At 42.6% G+C, this 19,776-nt stretch overlaps 1 protein-coding gene across 1 annotated transcript in view; it reads left to right on the forward strand.

Annotated features, from left to right (window-relative positions):
* Nucleotides 1–17,816, forward strand: part of MINDY4B (MINDY family member 4B) — a 51,198-nt gene extending 33,382 nt beyond the window's left edge. The window contains exons 9-12 of the mRNA XM_055420183.2: nucleotides 194–266; nucleotides 857–1,018; nucleotides 15,653–15,833; nucleotides 17,571–17,816. Coding sequence (XP_055276158.2) covers nucleotides 194–266; nucleotides 857–1,018; nucleotides 15,653–15,833; nucleotides 17,571–17,713 — 559 coding nt within the window. The 3' untranslated portion in view covers nucleotides 17,714–17,816. The remainder of the gene's footprint in view (nucleotides 1–193; nucleotides 267–856; nucleotides 1,019–15,652; nucleotides 15,834–17,570) is intronic.
* The last annotated feature ends 1,960 nt before the right edge of the window (nucleotides 17,817–19,776 follow it).

Genomic DNA, 19,776 nt, shown 5'->3' on the forward strand with positions numbered 1-19,776 from the left:
CAATCGTCCCTACGGCCCCAGTCCTAGAAGCTTTCCAGGGGACAGATGGAAACACACCAGGCACTTGGGAAGGAGAGTGACCAGACGAGCTCATGTTAGTGCTGCTCTGTGTTGGGGGGTGAAGGCAGGAAAGGCGGTGGGTCCCTGAAGCACCCGTGGTCTCTGAATGCTGATGGTTCCTCCCATTCTGCAGGCTTCAGAAGGAGCTGGACGTCTCCACCACTCACCTACTACAACCAAATGCTGGAGGTTTCCTGTGTAGGCAGGTGGGTTGTAAGACTACCTTTTTATTGTAGAATCTGGCATTTATTTTATTTTAAAATAAGGCTTTTATTTTTTCAATTAAGTATATTCTCTCCTTAAGTGAAGGGTGATCAAATTATCTTTGAAATACTAAGATGTCCCCCGCCTATTTTTTTTTTTTTTTTTTTACTTTTCCACTTTCCATTACTGTCCTTTCTAGTTTACCTCTGAGAGTCTGCCATCCCTCAGAGTCTAGAAATGTTAGAAAATATCTTGACAAGAACCCCTCCCTGCCAGGAATCCCTCATAACTGAAAGGAAAGCACTATAAAAATATCTTAATTTCATGCATCTTAAATCACAATTATAGAAACCAAAGTTTAAGAAAATTTTAAGGGCCTGTGGGGAGTTATGGGGCATGGCTCAAGAAAAAAATTAATAAACTCCTATTTTAACTCTACCAAACATTTATAACATATGTTTTTTCAGAATTATATACTGTGGGATTTCATTCTTTTCACTAAAAATGGTTATCTTTGTGATTATGAAAATAAAAAAATTAAGTCCTTATGTCAAGGTTATCTTTACACGTATTTGTAAAATATGTCATCTAGGCAGTTTTGAACCTGATTTTAACTGGAAGAGCAAGTCCACACATTTTTAACGGCTGTCAGAAAGGAAAGTCTCAAGAAATATTACATGGGGTCCTGACCCGCAGTGACATCGGCTATTTGCAGTGGGGTAAGGACACTTCAGAGGATGACAGACTTTCACAGGTAAGTGTGTTCCAATTCTCAACCACACCACCAGTGTCACTATTTGGACATTTTATTTAAGTCTCTAGATTGCATGTGTCCGTACTCAGTTGTGTCCAGTTCTTTGAAATCCCATGGGCTGTAACCCGTCAAGCTCCTCTGTCCATGGGATTCTCCAGGCAAGAATATGGGAGTGGGTTGCCATTTTCTCCTCCAGGGGATCTTCCCGACCCAAGGATCAAACCCACGTCTCCTGCACTAGCAGGTAGATTCTTTACCACTAGCTCCATCTGGGAAGTCCTAATTCAATCTGAGTTTACTTTTTCCTTTACTACTTTACTGCATGCCTCTCACACGCACATACAGACACACACAGAGATTTTTCAGGGAAAGTGAAAGAGGAGACTGAAAAGGTTGGCTTGAAGCTCAACATTCAGAAAACAAAGATCATGGCATCTGGTCCCATCACTTCATGGGAAATAGATGGAAAAACAGTGGAAACAGTGTCAGACTTTATTTTTTTGGGCTCCAAAATCACTGCGGATGCTGATTGCAGCCATGAAATTAAAAGACGCTTACTCCTTGGAAGGAAAGTTATGACCAACCTAGATAGCATATTAAAAAGCAGAGACATTACTTTGCCAACAAAGGTCTGTCTAGTCAAGGCTATGGTTTTTTCCGTGGTCATGTATGGATGTGAGAGTTGGACTGTCAAGAAAGCTGATCGCCAAAGAATTGATGCTTTTGAACTGTGGTGTTGGAGAAGACTCTTGAGAGTCCCTTGTACTGCAAGGAGATCCAACCAGTCCATTCTAAAGGAGATCAATCCTGGGTGTTCATTGGAAGGACTGATGCTAAAGCTGAAACTCCAATACTTTGGCCACCTCATGCGCCAAGTTGACTCACTGGAAAAGACTCTGATGCTGGGAAAGGTTGGGGGTGGGAGGAGAAGGGGATGACCGAGAATGAGATGGCTGGATGGCATCACCGACTCTGTGGACATGAGTTTGAGTGAACTCCGGGAGTTGGTGATGGACAGGGAGGCCTGGTGTGCTGTGATTCATGGGGTCGCAAAGAGTCAGACACGACTGAGCGACTGAACTGAACTGAACTGAAATGGAAATATATAAGTCTTGCTTTATATTTTGCTTTATCAATTTTTATGTATATAGAGTATAGGTGATACAGGTAATATGCAAATCATTTTTAAAAACAATACTTGAAGTATACAAATAAAGTCCCCTAGCATCCCCACTCTTCAGAAATCGATACTGTCAGCTGACAATGAGTATCTTCCCAACCCTTTATTTATGCAAATATGAAGACATATATTGTATCTATTACTCAGAGCTTTAAAAATCACTGAAAAATAAAGGGAACCTCACTTATGAAAGGCCTCTCAAAACACTTTCCAGTTCTGAGGATTTATAACCTCTGACAACCAGAATGTAGACTGTGCTGTTGAAAAGCACAACCAGAGAACTGAGTTAAGATGTGACTCTGCAAAAACAACCAGCAGAGTGAGGAAACAAGTACACCACCCAAACCACAAATCAAAGATGCTTCTGTGATATTTTCACAAAAAGTTCGTCCTAAAACCTAGGGAACGCAAGGAGGTTCTGTGAGAAGCAATGCTTCTCTGGAGCAATCCTGAAACTACCTGGGATGGAATTCAATATGATGGTGACAAACCTTCCCAGGTTCAGTTCGGTTCAGTTCAGTTCAGTCGCTCAGTCATGTCCGACTCTCCGTGACCCCATGAATCACAGCACGCCAGGCCTCCCTGTCCATCACCAACTCCCGGAGTTCACTCAAACTCATGTCCACAGAGTCGGTGATGCCATCCAGCCATCTCACTCTCCGTCGTCCCCTTCTCCTCCCGCCCCCAACCTTTCCCAGCATCAGAGTCTTTTCCAGTGAGTCAACTTGGCGCATGAGGTGGCCAAAGTATTGGCGTTTCAGCTTTAGCATCAGTCCTTCCAATGAACACCCAGGATTGATCTCCCTTAGAATGGACTGGTTGGATCTCCTGGCAGTACAAGGGACTCTCAAGAGTCTTCTCCAACACCACAGTTCAAAAGCATCGATTCTTCGGTGATCAGCTTTCTTCACAGTCCAACTCTCACATCCATACATGACCACAGGAAAAACCATAGCCTTGACTAGATGGACCTTTGTTGGCAAAGTAATGTCTCTGCTTTTCAATATATTATCAAGGTTGGTCATAACTTTCCTTCCAAGGAGTAAGCGTCTTTTAATTTCATGGCTGCAATCAGCATCCGCAGTGATTTTGGAGCCCAAAAAAATAAAGTCTGACACTGTTTCCACTGTTTTTCCATCTATTTCCCATGAAGTGATGGGACCAGATGCCATGATCTTTGTTTTCTGAATGTTGAGCTTCAAGCCAACCTTTTCACTCTCCTCTTTCACTTTCAACAAGAGGCTTTTGAGTTCCTCTTCACTTTCTGCCATAAGGGTAGTGTCATCTGCATATCTGAGATTATTGATATTTCTCCCGGCAATCTTGATTCCAGCTTGTGCTTCTTCCAGCCCAGTGTTCCTCATGATGTACTCTGGATAGAATTTAAATAAGCAAGGTGACAATATACAGCCTTGACGCACTCTTTTTCCTATTTGGAACCAGTCTGTTGTTCCATGTACAGTTCTGACTGTTGCTTCCTGACCTGCATACAGGTTTCTCAAGAGGCAGGTCAGGTGGTCTGGGATTCCCATCTCTTTAAGAATGTTCCACAGTTTATTGTGATCCACACAGTCAAAGGCTTTGGCATAGTCAATGAAGCAGAAATAGATGTTTTTCTGGAATGGCACCAAATAGCCCCTCTGCTCAGAGCCTGTCCTGTCCTTCACTCTGCTGGTTCAGGCTCATAGTCTCTTTCACATGTACAGGACTTTACACTTTATGAGGTCTTTTTATATCTATCACTTCATCTGGCTTTCCTCCTACTGTTGGGTCCAGCTACAACGCATTATTCATGAAATCAGCACATCACAACACACACAAATCATGTCTGATGGTGTTGGGAACGTGGCATCCGACTATCACAGAATGACCGTATCTTCTATACAAGTGTGTCTTCAAAGTTTACTAAGTATTCCTTGAGTTTGAAATCTAGTCCATCATAGAAAAATGACAACAGAAACTAACATAACATTGTAAATCAACTACACTTCAGTTTGAAGAAAGAAAAAATGAGAAGTGACAGATAAACTAAAAGTAAAACAAATGAACCCAGTCCATCAGCCAGGGTCAGTTCTCTCAGAAATGCTTCCTTCTCTTTCTCATATAAATACGTCCTATTCTACTTCTTCTGAACCTTGTCTTTCTCATGTAATACCAATGTCCTTATATGTCAATGAATGTGTGTCCTTCATCATATTTAATGGATGCAAACATTTCCACTATATGAAACTGAAAAACTGTATTTTGAATATGTCCTAAACAGAGAATGGATCTGTTATGACTATAAAATTCCTAACTGCTTGTCCCTGATAATTTGGGAATTCATCTTAGAATTTGATGTATATAATAACAAGGAAAACTAAGCCAAAAATAGGGGACTTATAGATTTCATTATACATTGTTTTCTTTCAACCACACAAGGTCACTTAATGTCCTTGGTTAAGCACTCTGCATCTATTAGAACCCAGGAATAGGACAAGACTCAGTCTGGTAGGCTACACTGGGGGCAAGTTTCAAGGAGTGAGGTACAAAACCACAACAACTTTAGTGCTTTGTCTATTATTATAAAGTTCTTTCACAAGATTATTTCACCATATCCTCACTACAAACTACAAAGATTTGAAACAGTGTTTCTCATAATTCTGTCATTGAGTAGGTAATTCATAAGCTTTGTCATATCTTCACACCACCTCTGTTATTATTTGCTTAATATTGTCCTTTAAATGAATTCACTTTTAAAATTTGAATCTAACCTTGCTACAGTGGTAGCTCAGCTGGTAAAGAATCTTCCTGCAATGAGGGAGACCTGGGTTCGATCCCTGGGTTGGCAAGATCCCCTGGAGAAGGGAAAGGCTACCCACTCCAGTATTCTGGCCTGGAGTCCATGGGGTTGCAAAGAGTCGGACACAAATGAGCAACTTTCACATACATATATACATTTTCTATAGCAGTAATATAAGCAATAGACTTGACACACTCTTTCTAATATATATTAAATAAATAGGTAACCAGTTTTAGGTCCGGAGAAGGCAGTGGCAAGCCACTCCAGTACTCTTGCCTGGAAAATCCCATGGATGGAGGAGCCTGGTAGACTGCAGTCCATGGGGTCACTGTGAGTCAGACATGACTGAACGACTTCACTTTCCCTTTTCACTTTCACACATTGGAGAAGGAAATGGCAACCCACTCCAGTGTTCTTGCCTGGAGAATCCCAGGGACAGGGGAGCCTGGTAGGCTGCCGTCTATGGGGTCACACAGAGTCGGACACGACTGAAGTGGCTTAGCAGTAGCAGTTTTAGGTCAGTTAAAGCAGTTGTTGGAGAAGACTCTTGAGAGTCTCTTAGACTGCAAGGAGATCCAACCAGTCCATCCTAAAGTAAATCAGTCCTGAATATTCTTTGGACGGACTGATGTTGAAGCTGAAACTCCTACTTTGGCCACCTGATAAGAAGAGCTGACTCACTGGAAAAGACCCTGATGCTGGGAAAGATTGAGGGCAGGAGGAGAAGGGGACAACAGAGGATGAGATGGATGGATGGCATCACTGACTCAATGGACATGAGTTTGAGTAAACTCCGGGAGTTGGTGATGGACAGGGAAGCCTGGCGTGCTGCAGTCCATGGGGTCGCAAAGAGTTGGACACAACTGAGCGACTGAACTGAACTGAAAGCAGTTTTAGGTTTACAGCAAAATTGAGTGGGAAGCACAAAGGTTTTCACATATTCCCTGACCTTACACACGCATGGCTTCCACATTATCAGTATCCTCCACCAGAGTGGTACATTTGTTACAGTTGATGAACCTACACCGACATAAACTAAGTCCATAGTTTATGTTATGGCTCACTCTTTGTGCTTACACTCTGTGGGTTTAATGTATAATGACATGTATTCACCATTATAGCATCATACAGAGTAGTTTCACTGCCCTAAAAATCCTCTGTGCTCTGCCAAGTCAACCCTCCATCTCCCTCAATGATGGATCTTTTTACTGTCTCCACAGTTCTGCCTTTTCTAGAGTGTTATTAATATATAGTTGGAATCATAGTATGTAGCCTTTTTGGATTGGCTTCTTTCACTTAATAATATGCCTTTACATTTTCTCCATATATTTTCACAGCTTGATACCTCATTTCTTTATAGCACTGGATAATATTCCATTGGAACATTGTGAATAATATTTCTGTGAACAAATATTATTCCATTGATATATCATGGTTTATTTAGCCATTAACTTATAAAAGATATCTTGGTTGCTTCCACATTTTGGCAATCGTGAATAATGTTGCTATAAACATCGATGTGCAGGTTTCTGTGTGGACATAAGTTTTCAGCTCCTTTGGGTAAATTCAAGGGGGGGCAAATTGCTGGATCACATGGTAAGAGTATGTTTAGTTTTATAATAAACTGCCTTCCAAGGAGGCTGTACCATTTTACATTCCCACCAGCAATGGATGAGAGTTCCTGTTGCCCTGACTCCTTGCCAGCATTTAGTGTTGTCAGTGTTCTGGATTTCAGCCACTCTAATAGGTATCACATTGTTTGTTTATTTGCATTTCCCTGATAATAAGCATATGCTTATTTGCTATCTGTCTATTGTCTTTGATGGAAAAGGCAATGGCAACCCACTCCAGTACCCTTGCCTGGAAAATCCCATGGGCAGAGGAGCCTGGTAGGCTGCAGTCCATGGGGTCGCTAAGAGTCGGACACGACTGAGCGACTTCACTTTCACTTTTCACTTTCATGCATTGGAGAAGGAAATGGCAACCCACTCCACTATTCTTGCCTGGAGAATCCCAGGGACGGGGGAGCCTGGTGGGCTGCTGTCTATGGGGTCACACACAGTCGGACACGACTGAAGCGACTTAGCAGCAGCAGCAGCAGCATTGTCTTTGGTGAGATGTCTCTTACTCTTAGGGAGCGTCTAAAATTATCAGTGCTCATGTCATCCTCCAGAACAATGTCAGCTATATGTGTGTAGGACCTGTGTGAACACACAGCCCCACACTTAGAAGGCTCTGCTGTCACTGCCTTAAAATTCTTAACATTTTTTGAACAAAGGCATTCAGTCTTTCATTTTGTACTGGACCCCACAAATTGTACAGCTGGTCCCATCCAGTGACTGGTTTATCTGGCCTGGAGACCATCTGGTAATCAAGGTGTTTTAACCCCTCAGGTGCATCCAGAGTTAGAAATCTCTGTTCCAGAGAAAGGCTGCTTAACCTCAGCACTCCTAATACTTTGGAATGGATAATTCTTTGTGGTGGGGGCTGTCCTGTGCATTATGGGATATTCAGCAGCATCCTAGCTTTTACCCTCTAAATCCCAGTAGAACTGCCCCACCCCCCGTGACAACCAAGAATGTCTCCAGATATTGCCAAACGTCCCCCAGAGGACAAAACTGTCCCAACTGAACCACTGCTCTAAAAAAGGTGTGTGTGGGGGGGAGAATCTCATTAGGCTTAACTGATTAAATCCATGGTATACAGAATTTGAAAACTATCATTTCAAGTGAAATTACAACAAAGAGTATCTTCTTTCAATACTGATATTTCCTTCAAGTATGAGAAATGTTGACAGCTTTCCACTCCTTTTTACCAAGGTGTTAGGGGCAAGTTTCAAAGCTTAAAATTAAACAGGCATTTGCTAAATAGCAACTAAGCTGCTCTGAGAAAAGGGACTATATCAAAGGCTATGCACCCCAGCCCCAAAGAAAGTGAGATTGAGAGAAAAAGAGAGACAGCTTCAGAGAAGCAAGAATTCATAGCAATCCAGTGCTACCATTTTCCCCGGATCGCATGTCTTTCAATACAAGTCAGCTCTGACCAACAGCGCTGCTAAGTCATGCTGTAAAGAAAATTACCCGCAGAGCCTAAAATATCCTCCAGTAATTAAGTGGATGCTTGTTGGGACCTTAAATTCCATCAAGAGGCCAAGGTCTAAGGTTAAAAAAAAGAAAAAAAAAAGCTTTCTTGCTGGGAAGAGGGCAAAATGTAGCCGACCTCAGGACCACCATCCAAATGCCTGCTCACAAACTGGAAGCAGGGCAAAGGATGGTGAGACACTGGGTTAGCTTTAAAATCTACATAGAAATCACATCTACAAAGCTTCCATCTTTTCAAAAAGTGACTAATGTGGCTTTTCATCTTTGCTTCTTAGAGTCAGTGCTCTCTCCCCAGGGAGATGCCTATGAATCCTGCCCTCAGTGAAAATTGCCTGAAATTGTACACTAATGGCTTGAAACCCAGAGGATGTTTATTATGTTGTCTCTGACATACACTTGAAGTTTGGTTTCAGAACAAATGTATTAAAGAGCAAATACAGGCTGGCAGGTAGTTTTACTTGAACTGCTGAGATATATGACGCTGTTAGGCATCTACATATGTACATAGAAAGTTTATTTAACCTGAAGGTGCTTTTTTATTCTTTCTATAGCAGCTCATTATATTCTGGGAAAAAAAGCAATCTATAACTCACCAAATATTATCAAAATAATTTTTGTATATAATGATTTTATATCTATAAGAATTTTATATTTTCCCATCACTCCCAAAGATGGCAATTAAAGTATTTTTTAAAGCTCAATCACTCCTGAAGATGGTATTTTTTTAAAGCTCATTTAGTCATTAGAGTCTAACAGCCACTTGTGCAGAGCACACACTGTGTGCTGGGCTCTCTCCAAGTCACTGGTAATGATATCTTCTTTCATTTAACCCTCATTTCCACTCAGAGTTACAATCGGTATTCGTTCAAGTACAGCGGCTGTTATGTGATCATTCATTTTATTTCTTTTTATTGGGAATATAGTTGCTTTACAGTGTTGTACAATGAAGTGAAACAGCCATATGTGTACATATATGCCCTCCCCCTTGACCTTTCCTCCCCTCCCCACATCCAACCTTTCTAGGTCATCACAGAGCACCAAGCTGAGCTGCCTGAACTATATAGCAGCTTCCCACTAGCTGTTTGTTTCAGAGATGAGAAATTCCAGACTGAGAAATGTGTAAGAAGGCCACCAACTAAGAAGGTGTCAGGGCCAGGGTTCTGAGCCCAGATCTATATATGTTCCAAGGCACTTTCAGCCCACTGCCTGTCATGATCACCTCTACTTGTTTCTGATAAAGTGGTAAATAAATAACGTTTGTTCTGGATAGGATATCTTTCAGAGGTGCTTCTGTAATCAATCACATCAATGCATTGACATAGACATGTATATTTGTATTATATAAGATCTATTACAGATCCTGCCCTCAATCTCTCCCAGCATCAGGGTCTTTTCCAAGTAGTCAGCTCTCTGCATCAGGTGGCCAAAGTAAAGACCCAGGACAGGAGGAGAAGGGGGCGACAGAGGATGAGATGGTTGGATGGCATCATTGACTCAATGGACATGAGTTTGAGAAAACTCCGGGAGATAGTGAAGGACAGAGAAGTCTGGCATGCTGCAGTCCATGGGGTCACAAGGAGTCGGACACAACTAAGCAAATGAACAACAAATTACAGATCCTCTGATGCTGGACTACAAATGGTTGCTGCCGCTACTGCTGCTAAGTCGCTTCAGTCGTGTCCGACTCTGTGTGACCCCATAGACGGCAGCCCACCAGACTCCGTCATCCCTGGGATTTTCCAGGCAAGAGTACTGGAGTGGGTTGTCATTGCCTTCTCCAATGCATGAAAGTGAAAAGTGAAAGTGAAGACGTTCAGTCTTGTCCAACTCGCAGTGACCCCATGGACTGCAGCCCACCAGGCTCTACTGTCCATGGGATTTTCCAGGCAAGAGTACCGGAGTGGGATGCCATTGGTTAGATAGTGGCAAAATCATGGCTCAGTCTTAGAATGCATGATGGTTGTACTCAATATCTAAAACTTTATCCACTGACTTCGAGGTGAAAGCAGTGGTGAGTTAGAATTGATTGCGAACTGCAGGTACTAGTGGCACACACCCTTTCAAATATCTGTCACCCTTTACCTGTGGTTTGGAGGACTGTGTCTATCGCTATACGCTAGGAGGATAAGCTCAGTGGAGCTCAGAGATGTGCTAACCAGAAGACTCATTTGATGGTAGTGCATACAGATATCTAATATTTCATAACCTTCTATCATAAAACTTCTTGCAGCACAGCAGTTTGCTCAAAAAAGAACCAGATGTGGTTCGAGGGCAGTGCTTTAAGCATCATTGGATTGATGACCCCACAGTCACTCCCCTCCCTTTCTGCTCTGAGGTATGGTGACTCTGCACATGGATATGCCAAATGTATGTAGGTATTGGCGCTAAGTGGTAAGAACCCACCTGCTAATGCAGGAGACATAAGAGATGCAGGTTCAATCCCTGGGTCGGGAAGATCCTCTGAAGAAGGGCATGGCAACCCACTGCAGTATTCTTGTCTGGAGAATCCCATGGACAGAGGAACATGGTGGGCTAAAGTCCACCTGGTCACAAAGAGTCAGATATGACTGAAGTGACTTAGCTCGCACATAAGCATTTTTTTTGGGTATTTAGGGACTCCTGCCTCAGGTGGGCATTCTAAATTGGAAGATTATACGTAAGCACTGATAAGAGAAACCTAATATAAGAAGTTTTCTGAATTCAAAAGAAAATCAATGTGCTGCTTGGCAGAACCTGCTGTCGTGGTGAAACCCCCTCATCCGCCACTGCATCTGTCTTCCCTAAGTGAATCTCTTCTAACTCAGTGATAAAATTGCAGAGACTGCAAAAACGCACGTCTTTCAGTCCCAATGTCACAGCCCAGTAGGTGAGATTTTAAAAAGAAAACAAAAAAGGAGCTCTGATTAGATGACATGCAAGCCCCCCAGAACCCACCAGATTGACAGTTTCTGCAGTACACAGCCGGCTCCCCGCAAGAAGAGGCACTATTTTGAAGCTTCCCATCACTTTTCTATTTGAAGATACAGGTTTGAGTGTGAGGTTCCAATACCTAAGTGGGAACATAAAGTAGTTTGAGTCTAACACCATCTGGAAAACCTTAGGAGGTTCACATTATCTTCGCACCTGCCACCGAGAAGGAAAATCAACTCTGATTTTTAGAAGGAACTGAAGCCATTTAGGTCTTGCTGGAATTATTCCCGTGACAGCCCGGGCAAAGCACATCACCATCTGAGTCCTACCTTCTTCCCTCTTTACATTTTCCCTTTAAAGAGACTGACAGGAAGAAATCCAACACTGAAAGTACCAGATGAAGCTCCACCCACTGTTCTCTACCCCTGAGTCGCTGGGGTAGCGCCCAGAAAACATGACAACACCCCTGCAAACTCGCGAAGAGGAGTTACATCAACTCGTGCTCCGGGTGGCAGAGATGAGAGCCAGACTGTGAAGAGCCACGCATGCGAATCGTCACCAGGAATCGGCGAAGAAAGCACAACATTTCCACACCTTTCTCCCAAGCAGATCACCAGATGGGGGCCCTGGGGCTTCAACATCAAGCTCCTTATGCAGAGGCGTATTCCAAGAGCCATTGTTCTAGAGCCAGCCTGTGCTTGTGCTCAGTCACTGTCATGTCCGACTCTTTGCGACCCCATGGACTGTAGCTCACCAGATTCCTCTGTGTATGGGATTTTCCAGGCAAGAATACTGGAGTGGTTTGCCATTTCCTCCTCTAGGGGGTCTTCCCTGACTCAACGATCGAATCAGGTCTCCTGCATTGCAGGCGGATTCTTTATCACTAAGCCACCACACGGATAGATGGATCCTCACTCTCTGGTGCTTAGAATTTGTCCCCTCTTCCTATCTTCGTAACTTTACTGTCAGTGACACCTGCTATGGAAGGTTTGATTGCTGCATGGAAGGCTGAACTGACTGGGCTTATTGCACAATGAGTGAATTTAAGGAGAAAGGTATTTTATTTACAGCACCACTCTATCACAATTTAATTTCCTTTTTACCATGGCAACATGAGGCAACATGCACAAATTCTGCATTGATGACATCTCACCAGTAAAACATACTTAGAATTCTCTTTTGTGGGGAGGTTAGCTGATAAGTTGTGTCTATCCCAAAGCAATACAAATTCTTAACTGAAGATGCCAGTCAAACAGATTCCATGGGGCACTGAGGAAAGGGCTTTGATATTTGACTGGGTTCAGTTGGGAAGTGCTCAGTTTTGGTTCCGCAGTACTCCCTTTAAACCAAGCATGTTCTAAGCTGTATCCTGAGGCTCACCTCTTGGAGTTAAAACCCAAAGTGTTGTGACAGACATATTTCTCTTGACCAGAATCTCTCAGGGCAAGTGGGACTCTGCCTGCTCAGTGTAGGGTCTCTGAATGGTCACTTTGAGTGCTGGAGATTGTTATATTTATGACTCCTTCGTTTTCCTCCTACTTTAATAAGATCAAGAGTAGCTTTGAGCTCAGGAGAGAAAACTGTTGCATTGTTGCATAAAATCACAACAGTGCAGTGGCCACACCTTACAGAATATGAATCTGAGCTCCAGTTGAATTTTGCTTACGTCATAAAGATTTTGTGAAACAATATCATGTATGTCTACAGTCAATTACATCCACCCACACATCATTCACAGGAACTTTCACTGATTTAAAATCAGCCAGAATATGCATCTGGAGTTAAAATGGAGTGGCATTTTATTACAAACAGCCCTCAGTTTTCTTAAATTACTTTATCCATATTTTTCAAACTTAATAATTCCAAGTCCTGCGGATCATATTTTGATTATACATAACCTTAGTACTATCGCAAGAAGGCCTAAGAAAGAGCTTATTTTATAACTAATGAATGGTGAGGATGTTCTTTGGAACTTGTGGGGTGGATTCTGGGATATAAATACATGGGGTTGCTTCAATGGCACATCCCCTGTGTTTTATTTCCAATGTAGCCAGTGGGCGACTTGCCCCAAGTTTGGTGTATTATACGCATGTTATACTCAGTCCAGGGAGTGCTGGTGTTGATGTGAGCAGATGAACGTGTCCACTGTGAGCACGTCCAGACTGGGGTGCTGGGTTTACACCCCTTTTTTCAACTATCAACTAAAACTGAAGTCATTTCTTTTAAACACAGTAGTATAATTTTTCTCCAGTAGCTAAAGAGTAAAGTTTAAAGACAAAAGCACATCTGATTTACCCACTCACCCACAACTGAAGAATTTCAACTCTAGAAGAAGGAAGGGATTTGAATAGAACGACTGAGAAATCAAAATGTCAAGTTACTAGCCTTTAATACTTGGGTTGAAAAAACAAGCAGTCATTTTTTCAAAGCTGGATTTTCCATGCAACAGAATTTGTTCCTGAACACACAGTACAACTCTGAGGACCAAGAAAAAAAGAAACAGAATTGAATCCTTTTGTTATGGGAAGATATGCCACAGCTGAGGGTCCAGAGCTCTCCCTGGCATCATGGGAAATGATGGGGGTTTCCATGTAGCTCACATTAATCTCCTTACGTGTTTTTTTTTTTAAGTGATTTTTAAAAAACATTAATGAGTTTCAATGGCATTAAAAAAAATATGTGCTTCCCTGCCTCTTTAAACAAAATGGGAGATATCATCAAGAAAAACACATTATAATCCTGATACCCTCATGTGTTTGGACAGCAAAGAGATCAAACCAGTCAATCCCAAAGGAAATGAACCCTGAATGTTCATTGGAAGAACTGATCCTGAAGCTCCAATACTTTGGCCATGCAAAGAGCTGATTCTTTGGAAAAGACCCTGATGCTGGGAGAGATTGAGGGCAACAGGAGAAGCCGGTGACAGAGCATGTTATGTTTAGGTAGTATCACTGATTCAATGGACAGGAGTTTGACCAAACTGGGAGACAGTGAAGGACAGGGAAGCCTGGTGTGCTGCAGTCCATGGGGTCGCAAAGAATTGGACATGACTTAGTGAATGAACAGCAACAACGAACCTCAGGCGTTACTGGAGTATGCAGGATCCTTTACTAGTGAGCCTCCCAGAGTGGTGCTTTGGTGAATCTAATTCACTGGCCTGAGAATTCAAGGCTGAATTGACAGTTGCCTGGAAAAAACAGAAAACAAGCTGATTAAAACACTGAACTTACACTTCCCTGGTGACTCAGTGGAAAGAATCCACCTGCCTATGTAGGAGACACAGGTTTGATCCTTGATCTAGAAAGATCCCACATGCCACACAACAACTAAGCCTGTGTACCACAACTATTGAGCCTGTGTGCTAGAGTCCAGGGGCTGCAACTGCGGAAGCTCATGTCCCCTACAGCCTGTGCTGCGTGAGAAGCCACCACAGAGGGACACAGAGGCACCACAGCTAGAGAGTAGCCCCCACTTGCCGCAACTAGAGAAAAGCCCACATAGCAACAAAAATCCAGCACAACCAAAAACAAATACTTTTTTTTAATAGTGAACTTAATATTATACACAATATTGAACTAGTACACTCAGCTCTAAGTACAACTTCACAATTGATCTACATGGTAACACGCTGCTGCTGCTAAGTCACTCCAGTCGTGTCTGACTCTGTGTGACCCCACAGACAGAAGCCCACCAGGCTCCCCCGTCCCTGGGATTCTCCAGGCAAGAACACTGGAGTGGGTTGCCATTTCCTTCTCCAATGTGTGAAAGTGAAAAGTGAAAGTGAAGTCGCTCAGTTGTGTCCGACCCTTAGCGACCCCACGGACTGCAGCCTACCAGGCTCCTCCATCCATGGGATTTTCTAGGCAAGAGTACTGGAGTGGCTTGCCATTACCTTCTCCGTGGTAACACGCAGATATGTGTATATCTGTGAGAGTGTTTGTGTGCATTCCACTCATTTCCCAGAAGCTTTTTTCTGTATTCAAAATATTCTCTCTTTTCATATTCTAGGCTCTATTTCCTATGATCTAAATGGTTAGTGCTGCCAGAATGACCACCTGCTGAATGAAATACTGTCCTATCTTGGGAACAGAAATAAGTACACTAGTCAACAAAAAGACCAGTTCAAGTTCTCATATTCCATTCCTACACTTCTATTTCAGTCTATTTATTCTCCACCTCACTAACAAACCAAACTGAGATGGTTCCACCAGCTCCATAAGCCCACCCTCAAAATGTTTTAAAATAAAATCCATGAAGAGGAAAACTGGAGCATCACCACCACACCATTCATAAATGCAAATTCATTCACGGGAAAGCCTTTGTTTGAAATCTTCCTCCATGCACAGTGCCCTGCCCAGCTATAAACGCGATGCCAAGTCTCTGAGCTGCTTTAAAAAAAAAAAATTATTTTTAAGCCTTTATTGAATTTTTTACAATACTACTTCTGGTTTTGTGTTTTGGTTTTTTGGCTATGAGGCGTGTAGGATCTTAGCCCCCCCACCTTACCAGGGATCAAACCCACACCCCCTGCATTGGAAGGCAAAGTCTTAACCACTGGAACACCAGAGAAGTCCCCGAGCTGCTTTTTGATCCTGGTGACATGTGTTCTCTTGTAGGGAGCCAAATCTAATGTTCATTTGCGTTCCTCTCTCCTCTTGCAGGTGGGCAGCATGCTGAAGACTCCCAAGTTACCTGTCTGGCTGTGCAACATCAACGGAAATTACAGTGTCCTGTTTAGTACAAACAGGCAGCTCTTATCAGACTGGAAAGTGGAGCGCCTCTTTGATCTGTACTTCTATAGTGGCCAGCCTGCACAGAACAAGCCTGTGCACCTTACCATAGGTGAGCACTCCAGACCCCAGTACTCTCAGCTTAATGTGCTCGGAGAGCCAAGGCTGTGCTGGTTTACAGCTGTGTGGATGCTTGGGCTAGCCCTGCAGGAAGACGTGGAGGCTTGATCTCTAAAATGAAACCTAGGCTTCAATGTCATGGGTCTAACCTAAGCATTGTAACCTTGGGGTTCCAATTGATGAATTCTAATCCCAAGATAGAGTATCAGATGACTGATCATCCCAGAACACAGTAACTAAACTGAGAGTGCATTTGTATTCAGATCAGGTCAAAAAGCATTTTTGAGGCCTACTAAGTGCCAGGCATGTGCCAGACACTAGGAAAGCAAGAAGACACAGTCTTGGCAGAGGTTCTAGTGTGATCATACAAGCCATTTCATTAAAAAAAAATGAGGAAAAAAGATTAACCTTAAGATGTCTTTAAACACTAGCCTTTTGGACAAGGGAATAAACATGCTGAAACCAGGAGCCCGTATTTGCTACCAAGGAAACATGCATGTAACCTTGCTGATCTGATGTCTGACTCTTTGCATTTAGTATCACAGGTCTGGCTTTGGGCAACTTTTCATTATTACAACTACATTTAGAAGAGTATTTTAGTGACTGTTTTGTCTGTGTAGCTCCTAATTCTTTTTCTTTAATTGTGAGAAATTTATATTTTTGTGTATGTGTATACGCATACATGTGCTTAGTTGCTCAGTCATGTCCAGCTCTTTGCGACCTCATAGACTGTAGTCTGCCAGGGTCCTCTGTCCATGGGATTCTCCAGGCAAGAATACTGAAGTGAGTTGCCATGCCCTCCTTCAGGAGATCTTCCCAACCCAGGGATCGAACCCAGGTCTCCCTCATTGCAGGTGGATTCTTTACCGTCTGAGCCACCAGGCAAGCCCAATACATACATATATATATGTGCATGTATGTATATATGTGTATATATATATGACCCCAGAAAAATGTATATTATATATATACATACCCATTTCATTTAGTGGGATATTGCCAATACATTCCTTAAGGTATATTATTGTTTCTACTTTTCTACTATTATTGCTTCTACTTTACTCTCTTCTTTGAGGAAAGCACTGGGATTTTTTTGTTTTGTTTTTCATTAGCTCACACGCATAGCAAGCATTGTGTTCCAGGCACTGTGTTGAAAGCCTTATACATTATTCCATTAAATCCTCCTAACAGTCATCTAAAGTAGACACTATGATACTTATTTTACATAGAGGAAACTGAAGTGGCCAAAAAATGATTTCTAATGGATGAGGTTGAGAGATACTAAACACCTTCCCAAAGGTCATTTGTGACAAACTTGGGCCTTGAACTCAGTTCTAGACTACCTCACGAGAATATTTGCACTTCACCCCAAAATGCAAATGTACTCTTAGCACTGAGAAACTCTCTCTTATCTTATTTTTCCTGACAGCATTCAGTGATTTATTGATACACCTAACTCTATGTGTTCCATTATGGTGCGGGACCACACCATTACATGACATCAATACTGAGTTTTCAAAATCTACAACAACCCAGACTATCATGGACATGTCTTGCATGGGGCATATCTACACACCATCTACTGGAATCCCCATCAGCTCACTCACTTCCAGGAACACAGCTTGCTGAGCCCAACTCCTGCCCACTTATCCTATTTTCCTTCCTTCCTGGCTTCTTCTGAAATGGTATACATAGGCTGGGGTCTAAATGTTGGCTATTCCTTCCTCAGACACTCACTCCCATCACTGGGAAAGAATCCAACACGAAGATGCAGACAGACCAGGAAGACGGTTTTCCCCACTGGAGATGGTGATCAGAACCAAGTGGAGAGATGCCACCATCAACTGGAATGGATCTGTTCCCTTTTTCTAAAGAGGGAGCCAAGATGTACAATGACGTCTGAAGCACCAGCACGGTGGGGACACAAAAGCCTAACTTGGGGAAGACCAGTTTAAGTTTATGTTCCTTACTCAGAAACCCCACCCAAAACATCCCCATAAGCAGTATGTTTTTTCTTTTGTCTCTATGGACTCTCTGCAGTTGCTACTGGTATTGTTGGAGACACACAGAACCCTTTCTTCAGGGTCTGGAAGCTGTATCCTTTATGCTCATATAGACAGGTTCCTCATTTTTATTCGAAAGAAAAACTGAAGTCCCTTTCCTTCATGTTATTTCCAAATTCCTCTCTCCTCAGTGTGATTCTCCCTGGGGATGACGGGAGGAGGGAGCTAGCTTTCATTTGGGGATGAAGTCATCAGTAATAAATCATTGGATTTTTAGTTATGGCAAGAACTCAAGCCTTCTCAAAGATTTCCTGGTATGAAGAGCATTCCTTTCCAAGGTTACATTTCAAAGTGCCCACATTAGTAAGTTCTTGTCATTAAAATAGTAAATGGGCTTGAAGCGGGGGCTATTCCTGGTAGGCTGGCTATTGTAGTTGGCGGTGGGTTCAAACGATCCTGTGAGCACACAGGAGACATTCTTTCCATCAGTGCTACGTTTGCTTAACCTGTTTATAAGTTGAATGTAAATAATGGGTGTGTGCTCAGTCAGGTCCAACTCTGCAACCCCATGGACGGTAGGTGTCCAGGCTCCTCTGTCCATGGGATTTTCCAGGCAAAAATACTGGACTGGGTTGCCATTTCCTTCTCCAAGGACTCCTCCTGACCCAAGGATCAAACCCACGTCTCCAGCATTGGCAGGTGGATTCTTTACCCTGAGTCATCTGGGAAGCCCCTGGATATAAATATACAGATGAACAAACAAACACTGAGAAGCCTGATTCCTAACCAAAATTATATACAAAAGTAAAATCTCTTCTGTCAATGTTCAAAGGGTAAAACAATTCTTTTTAGAACTTGATCCTTCCCTGTTCTGTTGAATGCCTACACTTTTTCTGAAGAAATACACAGAGCAAGATACATATTCTTTCTAAAAGAAGCCCATAGGAACCGTTTAGACCTTTCTGCTACCCACCCCACTGGTCTACTGACTCACAGATGTAGGGTTTCTTATTCACAAGCCAAACTTTAGTTTGCAAAGAACAACTTTTCTGCGCCCATTGTCCAAATTAATTTGTTAAATGCATTTTCTTTTGGCCCCAAGAATAATGTTTTAACTTAAGAAGCATGTAGAAAATGAAACTTCAAGGTGAATCATAAATTATGTCAAAAGAGAAAGCCAATTTGGCTTCGATTGCTAATCTCAGTATCCTTATCATTGATGCTTCTACTTGGGATTTTTAAATACATCAGATAAATAAGTGGATCCTGATACTTCCTCAGCATATTTCTTAGTCTTAGCAACATTGTGCTTTTCCTGAGGTGCAGGCCTGTTTCGGTTTTATGAACACTGACTTATTTCTAATTAAATCTCCCTTTTGGCGTGGACTACTGGAAAACCTAGAGCCTAATGAGAACCATAGCGAGTATATCGGTCAGAAAGCTCCCAGCCGCAAGTAAGAGAACTCACTAAAAGTGTCTCACACAGTGAGGACATTCCTCTCTAACAAGAATGAGCCAGTTAGGGATCCATGTGACTCTCCTAGGTCAACCGTGGTTCTCCTCCAGGCCTGAGCACAGAAGTCTCAGTACCAGGACACAATGAGAGCTCTATAGAAGGAAAAAGGGCAGGATGACTGTGGTGTAGACTGGGGTGTGGCAGTGTTGCCTGGCAGTGTATTAGTCCTTACAAAAGGTGCTTTTTCAACTGGCCTCATATCTGAATCTATTTTCTATTTCTACCCTATTTTTCTTTGGATTTCTTAATTGATTTACAGTTGTATCTGACTCTTTAGGACTCCATGGGCTGTACCCTGCCAGGCTCCTCTGTCCATGGGATTTTCAGGCAAGAATAGTCGAGTGGGTTGCCATTTCCTCCTCCAGGGTATCCTCCTGACCCAGGGATCAAACTCGTGTCTCCTGTGTCTCCTGTAT

This window comes from Moschus berezovskii, chromosome 1 (genome assembly GCF_049115385.1).
Source record: "Moschus berezovskii isolate FMDL1 chromosome 1, NW_MosBer_1.0, whole genome shotgun sequence".
Classification (NCBI taxonomy): domain Eukaryota; kingdom Metazoa; phylum Chordata; class Mammalia; order Artiodactyla; family Moschidae; genus Moschus; species Moschus berezovskii.